Genomic DNA, 17,802 nt, shown 5'->3' with positions numbered 1-17,802 from the left:
TAAACGTCCTGGTTGTTAAACCTGTTTGAAACCATTTGAGCTGTGTAACATGGCGCATTAACCTACAGGGAATAGCGATCAAAAGATAGGTATCAGGAGGCACAACGTCTGCGAAGAAAATATCCCCCACACCCGTTACACCACCACCATCCTGAGTCACTGATGCAAGGCAGGAAGGATCCATGCTTTCATGTTGTTTACACCAAATCCTGACAACCATCCCAGCTGAAACCGAGAATTATCTAGCAAAGTCTTTACAATCTGATATTGTCCAATTTTGTGAGCCTCTATGATTTTGTAACCTCAGTTACAAGTTCTTAGCTGACAGGAGTGACAGCCAGTGTGGCCTTCTACTCACACCCATGTGCCTCAATGTTTAACGTGTTGTGAATGTTGAGATAGTGAGGGTAGGGAATGTTTTTTTGAGGTACTGCTGCCTTTCAGTCATCTTGAAACTATCTCCAAAAACCAGAAGATGCATTAGGATCACATTTGATCCGAAATTTATAGATGGATATTTAAAAAAAACTATATACAAACTGATCAGAAATGCTATTGGTTAATGCACTATATGTTAAAGAGCAAGTGAACAGCTGTGCCAAATAAATAGGCCAGTAAGTGTGTATGTTATCAAGCATTATGACTTTACTGGAGCATTACAGTGGGACCTGTTGCTGGTTAATTCCTAATCTTAAATTAAAGTGAATCTATCAGAAACAGAAAATAAGAAAATCCTGGTCTGGACTTTCCTTGTCAGCAAATTAAGAATCAAGAACAAACAGCAACAAACTCATGTTTTTTTAGAATCCACATATATATGGTATTTTTTTTTACTTGATAACTAAATTTGTAACTATATAAGAATATCCCTTTTCCAGCACAACTGGAAGAACAAAGGAGCAGAACAGGATACCAAAGAAAGAATCTCTACATTTTCTCAGTGCGGTCTTGTGGGGAATCTGATGTATGAAGACAGGTGGGACATACCTTAAGAATGAGTTGTTTGAGGAAGAGAAGCATGAACGCCCGCAGAGAGATTACTTCTTTCTGGGTTGGCCTGGGCCCATCTGTGGTTTGAAAGACAATGAACGAAGCAATAAAAGAAAGGGAAGGCAGCTGTTGTCTTTCTTCTGCTGTCGATTCCTACGTCTCGTTTCTGAGTTTTCTTTGAGCATGTCAGGAAATGTAGATACAGTGGGAACTCACTAAAATAAAACATTGGGTTTAGAAACCTTAAGTTTCAACAGATTTCACAACAGCCAAGCAGTTTTTTTTTTTTTGTCCATTCTTTTTTTCTTTTGGTAAAAGAGCAGAATATGTAGATTGTCTATGAGCGCAACAACCTTCAACGCAAAGCAAAGGTCAGTTGGGATAGTTCTCACAAATGCATCCATCATTTCCTGCAGCGTCTAAACTCAGACTGTCTCCCAGGTAACCTTGGGCACAACATGGGATCCAGGCTGCCAGTCTAAGGCAACCTTATCCACACATGGCCATTACACTGGTCAACATCACAAGGTAAATTCTCTGACAACTCGAGGTCACTTTGGCATTCAGTGTTGCATTGTCATTTATTTCTTAGAAAAAAAAACATTTTGTGCTATCCAACAAAACTTTCTGCATCTGATAAGTCCTGTTGCCAGAATTACGCATCTTGTGAAATTTGGGGGCAATTTCAAGTCGTGACAATACACATCGATTTACCATCATGTCAAAGATCTGTTTGTGCTTCAGTCCAGTGTTTGGCACACGGATCAATTTTTTAACATCAGATCTTGTTCAAAATGTAGAGCTTTCCTGGTTTTTGAACCAAACCTATTTTCATGTACATTAAGTTAATAAGCTCCAGCTACAAGGAGATCAATAAAACCCAAGAGATTTATTTAGAATCATCTGAAAACACTAGATGTAGAAGGCCTGACCTTTATAGGACAAGCAGAACTCTCGCTGTTACATTAAAGGTCTGCCATATTGTTGTTTTTTTTAGCCATAAGTCATTGTATATCTTGTTTTGTTGGTCCCGTGCAATAAACAAAGCATTAGGACAGAGAAAATCCTCTGCAATTGCAGAACTATTATATAGCATCAAATGGGTTAAACAGAACGAGAAGGAGCAGTTCAGAGAAAATTGGTCACTTTGGCCCAATGCTTCCCTCTCTTCTCCCGAGCACTGATAAACTCCAACCTCTGTCTCGGCTGAACACATGTTTATTTGAAACGGGGACAGATATAATGGCAGCAGACACCTGACCATCCTGCTACTTCAGCCGGTCAATGTAATCAATGCTGAGGCTCCCTGAGGTAGGCGGAGGAAGGTAAGCGCTTCTGCATCCCGACACTGATTAATAGCAGGAGAGAGGAAACCCCACCAAAGGGATAGAGCCTAACATGAAAGGGATGATAAGAACATTATTACCACAGCCACTGCATCTAAGTTATTCACAAGCAATTACGCTCACCAACCCTGCGCAGCCCTTGTTTCCTGCATCCCAAAGGCACATGAAGAATGAGTTTATTAAAAAAAATGAGGTTCATGTGATTATTGTAGGAATTTTATTGTAGCTTATAAATGATAATAAAGTCAAGACAATAACAATTGTCCCTTGCTTGTACAAACTTTTCTACATAAAAGGATTTATTACATGTTAACTCCCTGTGTTGGTGCTAATGGAAAAAAAAATCCTTGGTTTTCCCTTGGGGGCGTACTGGTGCATGCATTTGTAAGTAAAGTTGTAGGTATGAGCTTTTCGTTTTATCACGCTCAAGTACTGCAACACTGCAGCGTTATTTAAAACCTGTACACATGCAGACTGTTTATGAGATGCCTTTTTCAGCCGTTTTTTTATTTGGCAAGGACACTTTTCAGTACCAGACTTTTCACTGTTCACAGCAAAACAAGTAAATAAATAAATCAGCCAATGGTTCGCAAGTGGAAAAAGGTGGCTTGCCTGCCTCAGGTTGGGAGTGGTGGAGGGGATGGGTGGTGAGCCTCACAAGCAAGGCCTCTCGTAACAGACCTCACCCATCGCGGTAACGTTCCGTTGCTGCCGAGGTTCGACTGATGGGCTCTTTTTAAAGACACAGAAAGATCCTGGACCCAAATAAAACCCATTCATTCATGCTGACTGCAGCCAAATAACCATAAGACGGCATCTGCGAGAGTGGGCCATATAGACAAAACAACATCTACAAAGGCTACATTTGCTTTCACTCAAAAACTTCCACTTTTGGATTTTGCAGTTGACCAATAAATACGGGACATAGAAAGGTTTTATTTTCTGAGGAGAAATAGATCCTACTAAAAACATTTTCTCGTACTGAATTGTGGAGGAGCCTCTGTCATCATCTAGGGAGCTTTTCCCTTCAGTGGAACGATAGAACTTTGGGTTGTGCAGGAGCATCAGAAAGCACCTGCTAACATTTTGCAGCTGGCATCCCTCCTGACTGAGGGCCCTAGTTTGTGTGGAAATGAGGAAATGACCGGGTCTTTCAGCAGGACAACGCTGCAGTGCATGACACCCGGCTCACCAAGCCTTTCTACCAGCAGAATCCTTGGACTATCATCACGATCTCCTGATACCTGATTACTTAAAACAAGGATATGTGTGTGTGTGTGTGTGTGTGTGTGTATGTGTGTGTGCGTGTGTGTGTGTGCGCACGTGTGTGACAGAGAGAGAGAGAGAGAGAGAGAGAGAATAATTTTATAGGAAGGTCGATTTAAAAGTTATGTTGCCAATCGGGTCCTTTTTTCAAGGCAAGGCTAGTTTATTTGTAAAGCACTTTCCAGAGGAAAGTACAATGCAGTGGAGTAGTGGCAGTAAATCAAGATAGTCTTAATCTAATGAAGTTTCAGTTAACTACAAAAGTTTGAATTGAACATCAACATTTACAGGCAACTCTAAACAAATAGACTTTTAACATCTGGCGGTTTGTTCCAGATAAGTGGAGCATAAGAGCTAAATACTGCTTCTCTATGTTTGGTTCTGGTTCTGGTTCTGCAGAGTAGGCTTGAGCCAGAAGACCTTAGTGGTCTGGAGGGTTGATACACTGATAACAATTCTGCGATGTATTTTCAGTTGATCTGACGGCATTATTTCGAATGCGATCTTCGTGTGATGGTCGTTTGGTTGGCTGAATGCATAATTTGCGGTACCTAAGATCCTTAACGTCGTGGTGGCTGTTGTGGCCGGGTGGTGAAGGCGATAGACTTGAAATCCATTGGATTGCAGGACTATGCAAATCTTGCTGCTGAGGGACAGTTCACTTAAAGCCCGGAATGCGATGGTGGACTGAAGGATTTTAGACATGCTTGTCAACAACATGCCAGCGGCTGCATGTGTGCTGGATTTTTTTGTTTTGTCAGCCTGCAAGATGATGAACGCTGTGAAAAATGGGAGTGCAGTCTGGACTGTGACATATGTTGTTTGTTTTATGTCTGTTAATGCATCGGATGACTTGATATTCCATCATATATCAGAGCTCTGATTACCCCGTATGTTCCTAACAGAGCACTTCGCTCTCAGACCGCAGGTCTGCTGGTGGTTCCTAGAGTCTCTAAAAGTAGAATGGGAGGCAGATCCTTTAGCTATCAGGCTCCTCTCCTGTGGAACCAACTCCCAGTTTTGGTCCGTGAGGCAGACACCCTGTCTACTTTTAAGACTAGGCTTAAAACTTTTCTTTTTGACAAAAATTATAACTAGTGACTCATGTTACTCTCAGCTACCTTTATAGTTTTACTGCTATAGGCTTAGGTTACTGGAGTATATCAGGATCTAATTTTCTCACTACATTGAGTTCTACTGTTCTTCAATTATGCATTATGTGTTGTCATTTCTGCTTTAACTTTCTGTTCTCTCTCTTTTCTCTTCATAGTAGGTACACCTGGTCTGGCGTTCTGTTAACTGTGACATCATCCAGAGAAGACGGCTCACCCGCTACTACCATCTAATGTAGAACAGATTACTAGATCAATGTGTGCTTCTGTGCTTTTTTGTTTCTCTTGTTGTGTCTCTGTTCTGTCTTCTGTAACCCCAGTCGGTCGAGGCAGATGACCGTTCATACTGAGCCCGGTTCTGCCGGAGGTTTTTTTTCCCGTTAATGGGTGGTTTTTCTTCCCACTGTCGCTTCATGCTTGCTCAGTATGAGGGATTGCAGCAAAGCCATGTACAATGCAGATGACTCTTCCTGTGGCTCTACGGTTCCCCAGGAGTGAATGCTGCTTGTCGGGACTTTGATGCAATCAACTGGTTTCCTTATATAGGACATTTTTGACCAATCTGTATAATCTGACCCAATCTGTATAATATGATTGAACTTGACTTTGTAAAGTGCCTTGAGATGACATGTTTCATGATTTGGCGCTATATAAATAAAATTGAATTGAATTGAAATTGAATTGAATTGATATGGGCCTACTACACAAAGGTAAAAGCACTTTATTGATTTTTTTATGGAGAGTGGTTGATTATTTTTTAGTTAATCAACTTTAAAGAGGTCTTTGTATGCTGATTAATTTTTAGTTAATCAACTTTAAAGAGGTCTTTGTATGAAAGACAAATGTTAGATTGATCTACACTGCAGGTGTGTCTGTGTGTGTACTTGTACTTGCAGCTGATTGAGAACATATTTTTTGTATTGTACCACAAAAGTGAGGACTTTGATGTAAAGTGATGACCTTTTTCTGGTCCCTTTTTTGGGTGGGGGGCAGAGGGGGGCTATGGGTTAGGTTTCAGATTAAGGTGTCAAATTGTTTTACGGGTAGGGTTAGGTATATACTGGTAATGGTTAGGTTTAGAGTTCGGGTCAGGGTGAGCCCGTAGAAAGGGTTTATAAAAGGAATGGAAGCCAATGGAAATCATTGGGGGCGGGGTAGAAAGGGAGGTTTACAATAACATGCATGAGTCTGGAGCCTGGATGTTGTGAAGCCAAAAAACTCTCACATTACGCATAATTAAACAAGTCATCTAAGTGATCAACAAAAGTGGTGGCGCTCCTCACAACACGCTCTTTTCAGGACACTTTTATTTCTGTATTGGTGTTTCTTGTTAATAATCAGCTTGTTTGAGCTTGAGTTTTAGTATGATGTTTAATTAATTGTTTAGTTTTTTTGTCTCTTGTTCCCATTTCTTCTCTTTGCTTTTTTAAGCTCAACTTGCAACCTTGCGATGACCCAGCAGTATGAGCTTTTTATGCTTTTAAGATTGTGATGATGGATGGATGGAAAAATAGACTTGTATTGCCTTTCATTTTCCATTCTATCATCCTGGTACATACTTAAAAAAAGTATGTACCTAGCCATGATTTCTATAAACTGTTGCAATCCCACTTTTCATAATTGTTAAGATACAAGTCATGTCTACTATGCCTGCTTAATGTGCTTTGCTCAGAGTTAAATTACATTAACTTTACAATTATTAGAAAAAAAGGTTGACAGAGTAAACAAAAGAAAACTAAATGGATAATGACCCCAATTTGTACAATCAACAAATCCTTCTTTCTTTTCCAATTATTTACACTGTACACTCCTCTAATAAAAGAGAAACACTGACCCAAAACAATCTAAAGCCCAACATGTATGTTAATGCTCTGTCCTTTAAATGAGGATAGACAAAACAAGCTTGAATGGAATGTGCTGACTGGCCAAGAAGCTTTGCTGCCCACATCATTACACACCGTTTGTTAAAACAAAGCCAGACAAGAGACTGAATTGAGAATAAAAGAATCAGATAATGTTCTGGCTTTGGATTCAAGTCACAGTCTGCGAGAAACTGAGCACTGAGCATCTGCCCAACGGCCGGGTGAGATTTGGTATTATAACTGAATGATACATGGCTTTAATTTGATAGTACTTTATATTAAGACCTGGAAAAAAAAAGGATGATGCACCTCGAGATAAAGAATGTGTAGCCGCAGGAGATCTGTTTTAAATGTCCTCTCAGTGTCCAATAACTCAACACTTCATTATCTGCTTGGCTCTCTCTCTCTTTCTCTCTCTCTCTCTCTTTGTTTGTGTGTTTGTTTGGTCATTCCTCTGTTCAGAAGGACAGAGAGAAAAACTGAGCTGCCCAAGCAACAAAGACAAATGAAACGAGGCAGTCGGAGACTAATGTACACCAGGAAAGTGATCCATTTTAAGATGTATCCCCAGCTGCAGCTCCTTTCTTTATAATCAGAGGTGTAATTTCTCTTCTATTCAAAACTCGTCATTTGGAGAAGAGAAAAAGGAGCTTAATGGACAATTGTGATTAACAAATGGGAAGGGTCATTTGGTATGTGGACATTTCAACACATCTTTTCAATAAAAAAAAAGAAAAATCATAAAAAAGTGTTGTAGACTTTCGATTCAACTGCAATGCGCCTCTTATAAAGATTGCTCAACTTCTCCTCTTGTTCTTAACTTCATTTTAATACATGTACATTGCTCACTTTAAAGGAAAACACCTTTTCAGCATTATTAACCTTAGGCAATTACTCATGGTTTAAAACATTACAGAGCTCTTGCTCTACCTCAAGACTTAACGCATGGAGGTCCCGCCAAATAACTGATGTCCACTCATCATATTATTTAATGGTATTAATTTGTAAAAAAAAAAATACAATTACATTGCTACTACTAATTTATTAATTTGTAAAAAATAATACAATTACATTACTACTACTATTACATTACAAATACCACATAATATTTAACACTATTTTATACTTTTATAAGGTTGTGATATACAAAAAAAAGTTATTTATGTACACACTACAACCTTCTGGATAACACATCCCGTCTATTCCCCCCAAAGGAGAGCTTTTTTGCCTACTAGGGCTTTATAAAGTATTCTTGCACAGCACAGGATTGGTATAAGTGACAGTGATGCCATATAATCAGTGATACAATAATCCATGAGCTAAAGAGAACAATTAGGCAACTTCCGCTTGATGAGCTCTGATTGGGGACGTTCTACAGATAAAATACTGATGAATCAGAATGTCTTTTTCCGCTTTTCGTTAATTACATCAAAATTAAGCACTCCCATAATTTTACCTAAAAACCATAACAACAATCATAATGTTTTTAGAGCAACTGTTTTTTTTTAAAGTATAAATTGGGTAAAGGTTAGGGTTATACACTTTGAACCAGAAATGGTAGTAATCGTATGATTCCTTCATTGTGTGTTTGATTAAAAACTACTACCGATATCAGGGAACCTGAAGAACAATTTTGTTCATTTAAGTTATCATCCTTAAAAAAAAAAAAAAAAAAAAATCAGAATTTGTGAAAACTGAAATCAGCAGGCATACAGCCTCAGTGAAGACAGAAGATTGTCATCTGCAAGAAAAACCCTGAGTGCTGCATTACTAACGTGAAAACAAGAAACTGATTAACGACCTAACTGCAGAGATGAAAAGTAAAAGTGAAGGCCCCAGCTACGAAGAACATGCGTTCACATGTTGAAATTAATCCTACTCAGCTAAGTCTAGAATTATTACAGCTATTAGAAAGCAATAAATATGATCCTGCTGTAACAAATCAGAAGACCATTAAAGTTCACAAAAGCTAAGAATCTGCTGTATTCGCTCAGCACTTACGCAGAGATTAATTCATCTTCCGGCAGAATTAATACAAATGAGAATAACCTGTAGGAACAACACAAGCACAGGCATAGAAAAAAAAATCTGTATTTGAATTAACTGACCTTTGATTGTGTGAACAGTATTACATCAACGCTGTCAAGCTCCAACCTTCAGCGCGTAAATTTCATTGGGCCTTGGTGCGACCTAAAGTGGGGTCTCAAAACCAATATAATGCAGCCCCTATATTAGAAAGTGGGTAGTTTCTGAAAAGAATAATGGCTAGCAAAAAGGAAATGACAGTTCAAGGACACTTTCTTTTCCTTTACAACCTGCTTGGTGATGGGCTGTTTCACAGACTCAGTGTGCCAGTCACTAGGCTGGGCCACGTTTCATAGACTTAACACCCACAGCAAGCAACCTACTGGGATTACAGCGGATGATATAGTGTGCCTGCCTAACTGCCGTCTCCTGGCCAGAGTCCCAACAGCTGACAGACAAACCTTTCTATGTGGAGATGAGTCAGTTAAAGGGTGGAGGAGCTGTTTCAATTTCCGTAAGACACCTTGATAACACGCTTGTGACTGCACACAATTCTTGTTATTGGTTCACTACCCAATAATTTCCTCTCTAAAACTTTAAAGGTTGTTTGGATTATCCCTTGGGTAGATGAGAAACCCACAACAACCCAGATAAAATCAAATTAAGGTTACTGCAAAAAAAAAAGAAACTAAGCACGTTTATGAACATCCACTAAATCAAATATGCTCACCAAGTCCCTTTGGAGTGATGCCACTGCTGTCTGCAGGGTTGAGGGCCCAGTAGTAGTATTTCAGCATATGCATGAGCTGAAGGACTGTACCGACTCGACGGATTGTGTTGTAGATGGTAGCTGTTCCAATGAACTCAGCAGAAAGGTATGTGTATAGTGACAGCTGAACCTGGAATGGAAAAAAAAACACACACATATATATATATATATATATATATATATATATATATATATATATATATATATATATATTGACTGAAGTTAAATGCAGCATAGTAATGTCAGTTTTTAAATAGGAGTTGAGAAGTGCTTTTTCAAATCCCATTTGTGGACAAGAGCAATGTCCGCAGGTGTTCTTGCCGTCTTGGTTTTTATGCACCTAACTTTTTCCGTCATTTCATACCCGCTTTGACAACCAATAATTTAGAGCACTTTTCTATTATTTATTTCGGTCTACTGCAAGGAAGTGTAGTTATGTGACTCAAAAAGCCACATTTTCCTTGCTCAGAAAAATACGACAGCAATGTTGGGGTGTAGAACTCTCTCTCTCTTTAATTTTAAATTATTTTGGCTATAGGAAAGACACTCCAAAACCCCACCATAAGTTAGTTCCTAAAATGGGAAATGAGGTGATTATTCCTGTGTTCTATCAAAGTTTTTTGCCAGTAAATGTTATACTATTGGAAAACTCTTCAAAAGGGGACACATCTGTAAGCAGCAAAGTCCAGTATATGAGGTCCAGCTATAAAGACTTGCCCAACCCTTCCTGCTCACCCACTACACTTCTCCATCAACTCCCTAGGCTGCCATAAACAAGACTTCTCAGAACACTATGGCATAGTCGGCCTCATAATAGGTTAGGATGACTCGGTGTACATATAGTGGACACAAGGCTTTATAGACTGGTACCGGCAGCACCGTCACTAAATCAAAGCATTACGTATTTTTTTCAAACCTGTACAAACTGTTTTTTTATTGTTATGAATTTTTAAGTGTATCCGTGTGCTTCCCATGTGCCTTTGCTGCAGGTACACCCCATTGAGGGTCAATAAAAAGATTGTTCTATTAAATCTGATGTCCACCATGGGTGGTTAGTAGTCGGGTGGTTGAGAATGAGCTAAACTGTTAAAGGGATGGCAAAATGTGGATGAAACTGAACTTTCTGAGTTTAAATGACAACACCACTGAGGTGATTCTCTTTGGTTAACCAGACCAGCTGACCCGATGTAACGGTGCCATAAGGCCCCCTGACTAATTTCATCATCATCTTTATCATCATCTATTTGTAAAGCACTTTAAAACACAAAAGTGCTGTACAGGTACATAAGAACTAAAAGGAAGATTGACATAATAATTTAAAAAAGCAATAAACAATAAAATACAATGTTGACAATATAAGCAATAAAAGGCAAAGAAAAAAACAAGACTGGCTTAATGGTGGTGCTTCTGGCTCTGTGAGAAATCCTGGGTAATTTTTGACACTGAACTCAAACCTGTTAATCAGGGCAGTGTAGTAATTCAGCCTAGTTTATCCTCTGCGGTTGATTAACAAAATTAGGACCCATGTTCCTCAGAATGCCCTTGAAAGTGTTATTCATGTTTTTTTATCATTGCTAGACTGGACTACTGCAGCAGTCTATTGTGGGATCAGCCAAATCCCTCTCCTCTGTCTCCAGCTTGTTCAAAAGGCTGCAGCGTGCCATGCCAAATGGGAAAGACAACATGAGCACACCACTCCTATTTTATCTCGTCTACACTGACTGTATGTTTTAGAATTGCTTTGAAGATTTTACTTTTGGTTTGTAAATCGTTAAACAATGTCACCATCTTACGTCACATAATTTTTACATAAACGGCCCTCATTAGACACAGAGATCTTAAAACCAAATGCTTTTTTTGTTTTGTTCTGAGGACTCAGCTGGTTAGTAAATGAGCTTTTTTATCTGCAGCTCCGAACCTTTTGGGGTTTTGTTTCCCACTGTCCTCAAGGTCCGATAGAACCTTGGGTCACTTTAAATCACTTCTAAAAACTCATTTGTTTTCAGTGGCCTTTAATTCAGGGGAGCTTGAGCATTAGGCCAGTTTTTATGGTGCTATTTTATTGTCTTTACTTTTATTGTTTGATTTATTCTAGCTGTGACATTGTGTGTTATTGCTTATCGCTTTTGGCACTTTGTTATCTCATTTTAACTGCAAAGCACTTTGTATATAATAGTACTATATATATATATAATATATATATATATATATATATATATATATATATATATATATATATATATATATATATATATATATATATATATAAATAAAAGAATAATTCATTAATTGTTTAAAGGTAAACTGTAGTAGCTATTTAGCCAGGGAAAAAATTTGATGCATCCACGTTTAATTTAGAGACCATCTAAAAGTCCTTCCTCTCTCTCAGGGCCACTTTTGCCCAATTAATTATTAATTCATTATCTTTATTTGTCATTGGAACATACATGAAATTTGTCCTCTGCATCTAACTTATCCCTTTGGGAGCAGTGGGCTGCCACTGTGCAGCGCCCAGGGAGCATTCAGGGGCTAAGGGTCTTTCTCAGGGACCCAGAGGGGCAGTCTCTGCAGAACGTAAATGCCCTGCTCTCTAACCACTAGGTCAAAACTTCCACAACTACCCCAGAAAAATCACCCTTATTGTTAATAGGTTCTTGCAGTGTTAACCCACCTCTATATATACCTTTATATATGACTGAAAGAAAAAAAAACTGTCTTAGAATGATATATATATATATTTTTTTTCACAAGTCAATGGCAGGAGTTCCCTGTATTAATGCAACTCACACAGCTCTCAGCTTTCCATAAGTTTGTAGCTCACATAGAGGGACAAATAAATTCATTTCACCACTATAGCCACCCAGGAGAGCCTTTATGGGTAGCTTCATTACCAAGCTGTTTCTCTCACTTTTCATCTTTCCTTATCGCTCCATTTTGAAGTGTCACTGGCAAGCCTCCGGGTACTTTAGTATTCCTTTCATACTTCCTCTATTTAAATAATTGTGGTCTGCCTACCAATGGGAAAAAAACACACTCATTTGCCACACATACTTGGCTTCTTTGGTATGTCTGATTTCATTTTATGGGTCATTATTTAAATGAAGGGAAGGAAAAACTCCTGAACATTTAAACAATTTATCTGAGACCAGTAAAATTGGAGCATAACTGTAAACTTTCAATATTGTATGTACATTTGAAATGTCTTGTATGGTGACAAACTATTTAATTTAGGACATACTATTATTAATGACAGAGAAAATTTACATATCTTATAGTGGTGTGTACAATGTTGTGCATTGCTGAAGCACCATTTGTGCAGCTTGTTGTGCATTTTGTGACATCCCAAGCAATTTGGAAGTGGTCTGATGGCTCTCATTTAGATACTGCATACAAGGTACAGTCAGTTCTACTTGTTCTATAGTCCTATGATTCTATATTCTTTATATTCTTTACTCATTTGCAGTTGTATTTCACCACTAGTTTTATTATTATTACCTGCTGTCAGTAAAAGCTCATCCAAAGTGACAGGGACAATACCTACTTGGCAGTCTGTTTCCACCAAAGGATGTCTGCACAATGCACTTCACATTTTTACAAAGTCAATAACGATAAAACAGCTGAGGAGATGCATGGTTTGCGTTTCCGGTTGTGCATCTTGCTGCTTGCAGTAGCTCACCTTGGCTGGGGTGTAGATCCAAATGGCCGCATTAAAGAGGATGTGATCACACAGCTGTTTCAGCAGTGGCGCTCCATGTGGCAGACCGTCAAGATATTTTGCGAAGGAGAGGAATTGCTCCAAAACAGCCCTGGTGATGTGTGCACGTGAGGACTAAGAAGAGAGCCAAAAAAAAAAATAAAAAATCATGTAAAAAATATCAACGATAATATTTTGATGCTTTCAGTACATTGTATAGAACATCCCTACATTGAATGGGAAAAATCGATCAAGTTGTGAATAAATGACATTACAGGAGTCTAGACCTAAAAGGGAGGCACAAGATCCATGTACAGATCCATGTCCGTTCCCTCCATCACTTTGGTTGGGCTGCTAAACTGGGGGGAAGCGCAGGCATGCACAATCGATCTGCACATGGATGGTGCACCTTTCGTTCGATTGACCAACAGTACAGGAACTCATCCAATAAAGAACAGCCCACATTTGCATAATGAGGCAGAAATGCATAAGGAGGAGTTAAAAAAAAAGTAGACAGAAAGATGTCAGAAAAACAAATTGAAAAAAAAACCTCTTATGGTAAAAAAAAAAAACGAAAGACTATTCAAGGGGTAATAAAAGAGTAAAAGAAAGAGATTAAAAACACAGTAAAATTCAAATGAAATGTTTTAATAAATAATGTGTTGGAAACAGAGAAGAAATTTGAATTAAAAAACATGTGATAAAGCAAATTACTGGGATATTTTAAACAAAGGCATTTATAAAAATACAATTATTTCAAATTTTTTTATTAACTGATACATGTTTTATGTATCGGTTTATTTATTGGACCAAATATATATTTCAGTTTCTATTTTTAAGTCTGTTAGTTTTCAGTCCTCCATAGTTGGAGATATTTCTTTCTGAGAAACGATAATTATGTGGAAACTAAAGCAACCACATTCTCATTAAAATTGTAATTAAAACACTATGAAACTTATACTCAGGTTTATTATAGTGTGAGAATCGCAGGCAAGCTTACACCTAGTAAAACACAAATTGTATCATCTATGATTTAAAAGCAAATGTTTTAGTGGAGACTGTTCTTTGGTAAAAAAAAAATATATATATATATATATATTTATATATTTGAAAAATCCTCAAAGGAGAACTAGTTTTGGTCACCCCTCTTAAATAGTGATATGTCCATTCATGTTAATATTGACGAGAAATGGATATACCCAACCAATTTGCCTTAATATTGGATATGATGAATCAAAATAAGGAGATAACTTGGGCTTTTAAAGACAATTCCACATGTGACAAGCGCTATTACAGTCCACGCCCGGTGCTTGTTGTGAGTCCAGGTGTGGACTTTGTGAGAGGAGGGTAAAAGAAAAAAATAAGACCAAAGGAGGCAGGAAGTTGTGGCATAAACAGATCACGAACAGATGGTGCGATATGTGAAAGTGTGAAACCTGGCAGCAGGAGGGAGGCAAGAAAAAAAACGGCAGCTCTCAGGTGCCGACTGTGCCTGGCTGTTAGTTTACAGCACTGAAAGCCGGCAGGCAGGCGAGTCACTGAGTGACAAAGTGGAGTCATATCTCTGTGCTCTGAAAGAGACAGCACTCTGGGGATGCCGGCTGCTAGATCTGCATCCCAAAATGGGTAAATAAAGACTGATGCAGAAAGTGGGGGGGACATGTTCCTCTGTTCGCTTCAAAGACACATACAGGACTTTGCCACAGGCAGTGGAAGATTAGGCTGCTGACAGGGCTTTGAGAGTGCAGACGAAACACAGGGCACCTTGACAGAACAAGATCCAGACAAGACACAGCATACCGGGGCAATGAAAGCAAATGGGGTATTCACTGGAAAACTCAGTGAATGCGTCGGATCGGGTATCCTGTTCACCCACTTTAATTAATGCACACTTACAAAAAGACCTTTTTAAAGGTGACATAACACTTTTTAAAAAACTGCTGAGAAATAGAGTTGCATCTTAATAGACAGCAATAGACATCATCAAAAAGTCGTTATTAATTCTACACAACACATCAATAAAAAGTTCAGAGTGCTTCAAAATCATGTTGTGTTACAAAGTTATTCTTAAATGGATTGTAAACGGATGTTTAAAATCTAAACAAAATAGAGTACAATTTTAATTAATAAAAAATTTAAATGTTTGAAAATAATGACAGGAATATATCTTACAGGTTTTCAGTCAGTCCTGGTGGGCCTAATTTAAAGGAGGTCCACGCACTGCCCAGTATAAGCACTAAATACTTGGTCGCGACTGCATCAATGCATTGTGGGCATGAAGGCGATCACAATTCGGATCTTCTTGCAAATGCAGGACTGCTTCCCAATCTTGGCAGGTTTGTGGCTTTCTCTGTGGCGTGTCCACATTTTTCTACCCTCTGTTTTTCTTCAACCTAACGTTTCATGAATATGTTTTGCATTTTTAGCATTTAACTTTCTTTTTGGTTTACCACATTTGTGGAAAATCTCGCTGGCTATTTGGAAGACAACTGTCATAAGGAGGCATGACTGTGTGGATTGTCTAAAAACCTAATCCGTGGGTCACCAACATCATGCCTGCAGGCACCAAGTAGCCCCCGAGGACCACATGTGGTGCCCACGAGTCTGTTCTAAAAAAAAAAAAGAAGCCCAATTCACAAGGGAGCTGCATCTATGACTTTATTTTATTCCGTTACTCTTCCTGTTTATTCACACTTGCATTTCTATAAATTTCTAAATGAAAATATATATAACAAAGAACAAAAAATGTGCTTAATTTGCATAAAGTTAAGGTGAACTCTAACTTTTCTAGTTCAAAGGTGAGTACTGGTAGCCCTTCGTGTGACACAACACCAGGGTCTCAGTTTCAAAAAGGTTGGTGACCCCTGATCTAATCCATATTGGATATTATACCAATTTTGTGAGAAATAGAGTTTTAGATTTGAAAAACCTAACAAAATGTATAAATGCACATTTCAAATATCAGTCTCTATTAAAATCTGATTAGTATATGAGTTCCATGAGCTATGTAGATTTTGAATTGAATGACTGAGATAAACTAACCTTTGGAGAATATTCTAATTCACTGAGATGCACCCATAATAGATCTGTCCGTGAAACAGTGAACGAGACTGGCTCCATACCTTCTCCAGCAGGTACCCGATCACCAGAAAGCCCTTTCCTCCCAGCATCTGCTCCTGCATGGCCACAGAACTCTTCAGTAGCTCAACCAAAAAGGCTAGCAGAGTGGCACTGCAGAAAAAAAAGATAGAAAATATGTAGCCTTTTACAAATCTTTTCAGTGGGAACTATATATAATATACATGATCATACTGAAAACAAGATTGCTGGAGTAGTTCGGTTGTCAATATTGCCGTGATAAACCAACCAAAATAGACATTAGCTTAACTCTTGCAGTTTGGGAATACAGTGCAGCCGAGGGAAAACAACAAGGTCATTTTCGGAGGATGGCAACAATCAGCTGGGGATTCAAGCCGACCCCTTTCATCCCCCCTTAAATTCATGAAAGAAAGGTTGGGTTTCTGAGTCCTCTGGGGGGCAGGGGGTGGTCTTTGAGGTGAACTCTAACAGATTGGGTATGTGTTCATATGGGAGTGGGGGTTCAAAGGACCAAGGCATTGCAGTGAAGAAAATGTTTCTTTGTTGCACAGCTTTTCAGCGGCGGCTTTTTTGGCTGGATGACAGCGGCGCTTGGTGACACTTCTTAATCGGCTTTCCCCACATCCTGCAATGGTTCCACTCCAGCTCAAAAAAACAGGCCACAATCACTCCCACGCTGGCCTGCCTATATAATGCGCAAACACGCAGTATGCATACTCCTCCTATTTGATGTGTCGCTCTTATGTGCGCTTGCTGCATTGTCAGCTGTCAGAGGATCCTTTTTTTTCACCGTTTGTTCCCATTTGTGATCACAGATTCAGTGGAGAAAAAAAAAAATAACATAGAACAGTATCAACTCTGTGTTCCTTTAGATAATTAACACAAGTAAAAGCAGCTTTTTTCCAGTATGGCAGAACGGTGCGAACTGATGCGTTTTCACTCCCGCTTTGTATTCAGGTCGGAAACAAGAAATATCAAAAGAAAATTATTGCTAAAGGAGGTACTTAAAAATGACTATCTGTGCGCGTTGTTCAGAACAGCAAACCCTCAGGCCAAATAGGGAGTTAATTGCTGCAGAAGCTTTGAACTCCAAAGCCCAGCAGGCTTTACAGAGGCACTGTCTTAAAACAAACGACAAAGAGCAGTGTTTGGAAGGGCTGCACAGTGTGAACCTAAGAGGAAAACACATGGCAAGGGGAGAAGAGGGACGGAGAGCTGCGAGGAGTGGAGTCTTCGGAGGCAGGGAGCTTTGGGTATCAGGGATTTGTGCTGCTATATGGCCACTCCATCCATGTCATTAAACTATCACAGTATTAAAGCAGAGCTAAGACTCCATGCAGCACACAACTGGGAGCTTCGGAAAGTTCGGGAAGATGAGAGGAATAAGAGTAGAGATAAATAATGAAAAATGGACTACAGCTTTATAAACACTGTTTACAGGATATAGACTAATACTTTTTTTGGGTAACACTTACTTGCTAAATTGGGCTGAGTTTAAGGCACTGGGAGCAATATTCACTCTGTGGGCATGCATCATATGCCTCCCTATTGCAAGGTCTATGCACAAGACAGTTTAGCAATAGTCACTTTTGGTGAAAACATACAGATTTTAATATTTACTATGCTGATATAATGAATA

The 17,802-nt window shown here is 38.8% G+C and overlaps 1 protein-coding gene across 2 annotated transcripts in view; it reads right to left on the bottom strand.

Moving 5' to 3' along the window:
• nbeab (neurobeachin b) overlaps positions 1-17,802 on the bottom strand; it is a 321,077-nt gene that overhangs the window by 188,722 nt on the left and 114,553 nt on the right. Inside the window, exons 11-14 of one of the 2 annotated variants that reach the window (XM_036149596.1) lie at positions 16,187-16,295; positions 13,047-13,199; positions 9,332-9,500; positions 988-1,067 (exon numbers count right to left, since the gene is read on the bottom strand). The exons of the other annotated variant lie outside the window; for it this stretch is intronic. Coding sequence (XP_036005489.1) covers positions 988-1,067; positions 9,332-9,500; positions 13,047-13,199; positions 16,187-16,295 — 511 coding nt within the window. The remainder of the gene's footprint in view (positions 1-987; positions 1,068-9,331; positions 9,501-13,046; positions 13,200-16,186; positions 16,296-17,802) is intronic. 2 annotated transcript variants of the gene reach the window in all.

The sequence above is a fragment of the Fundulus heteroclitus genome, chromosome 18 (genome assembly GCF_011125445.2).
Source record: "Fundulus heteroclitus isolate FHET01 chromosome 18, MU-UCD_Fhet_4.1, whole genome shotgun sequence".
NCBI classification, from domain to species: Eukaryota; Metazoa; Chordata; class Actinopteri; order Cyprinodontiformes; family Fundulidae; genus Fundulus; species Fundulus heteroclitus.
This window is presented reverse-complemented; position numbering and strand designations above follow the sequence as displayed.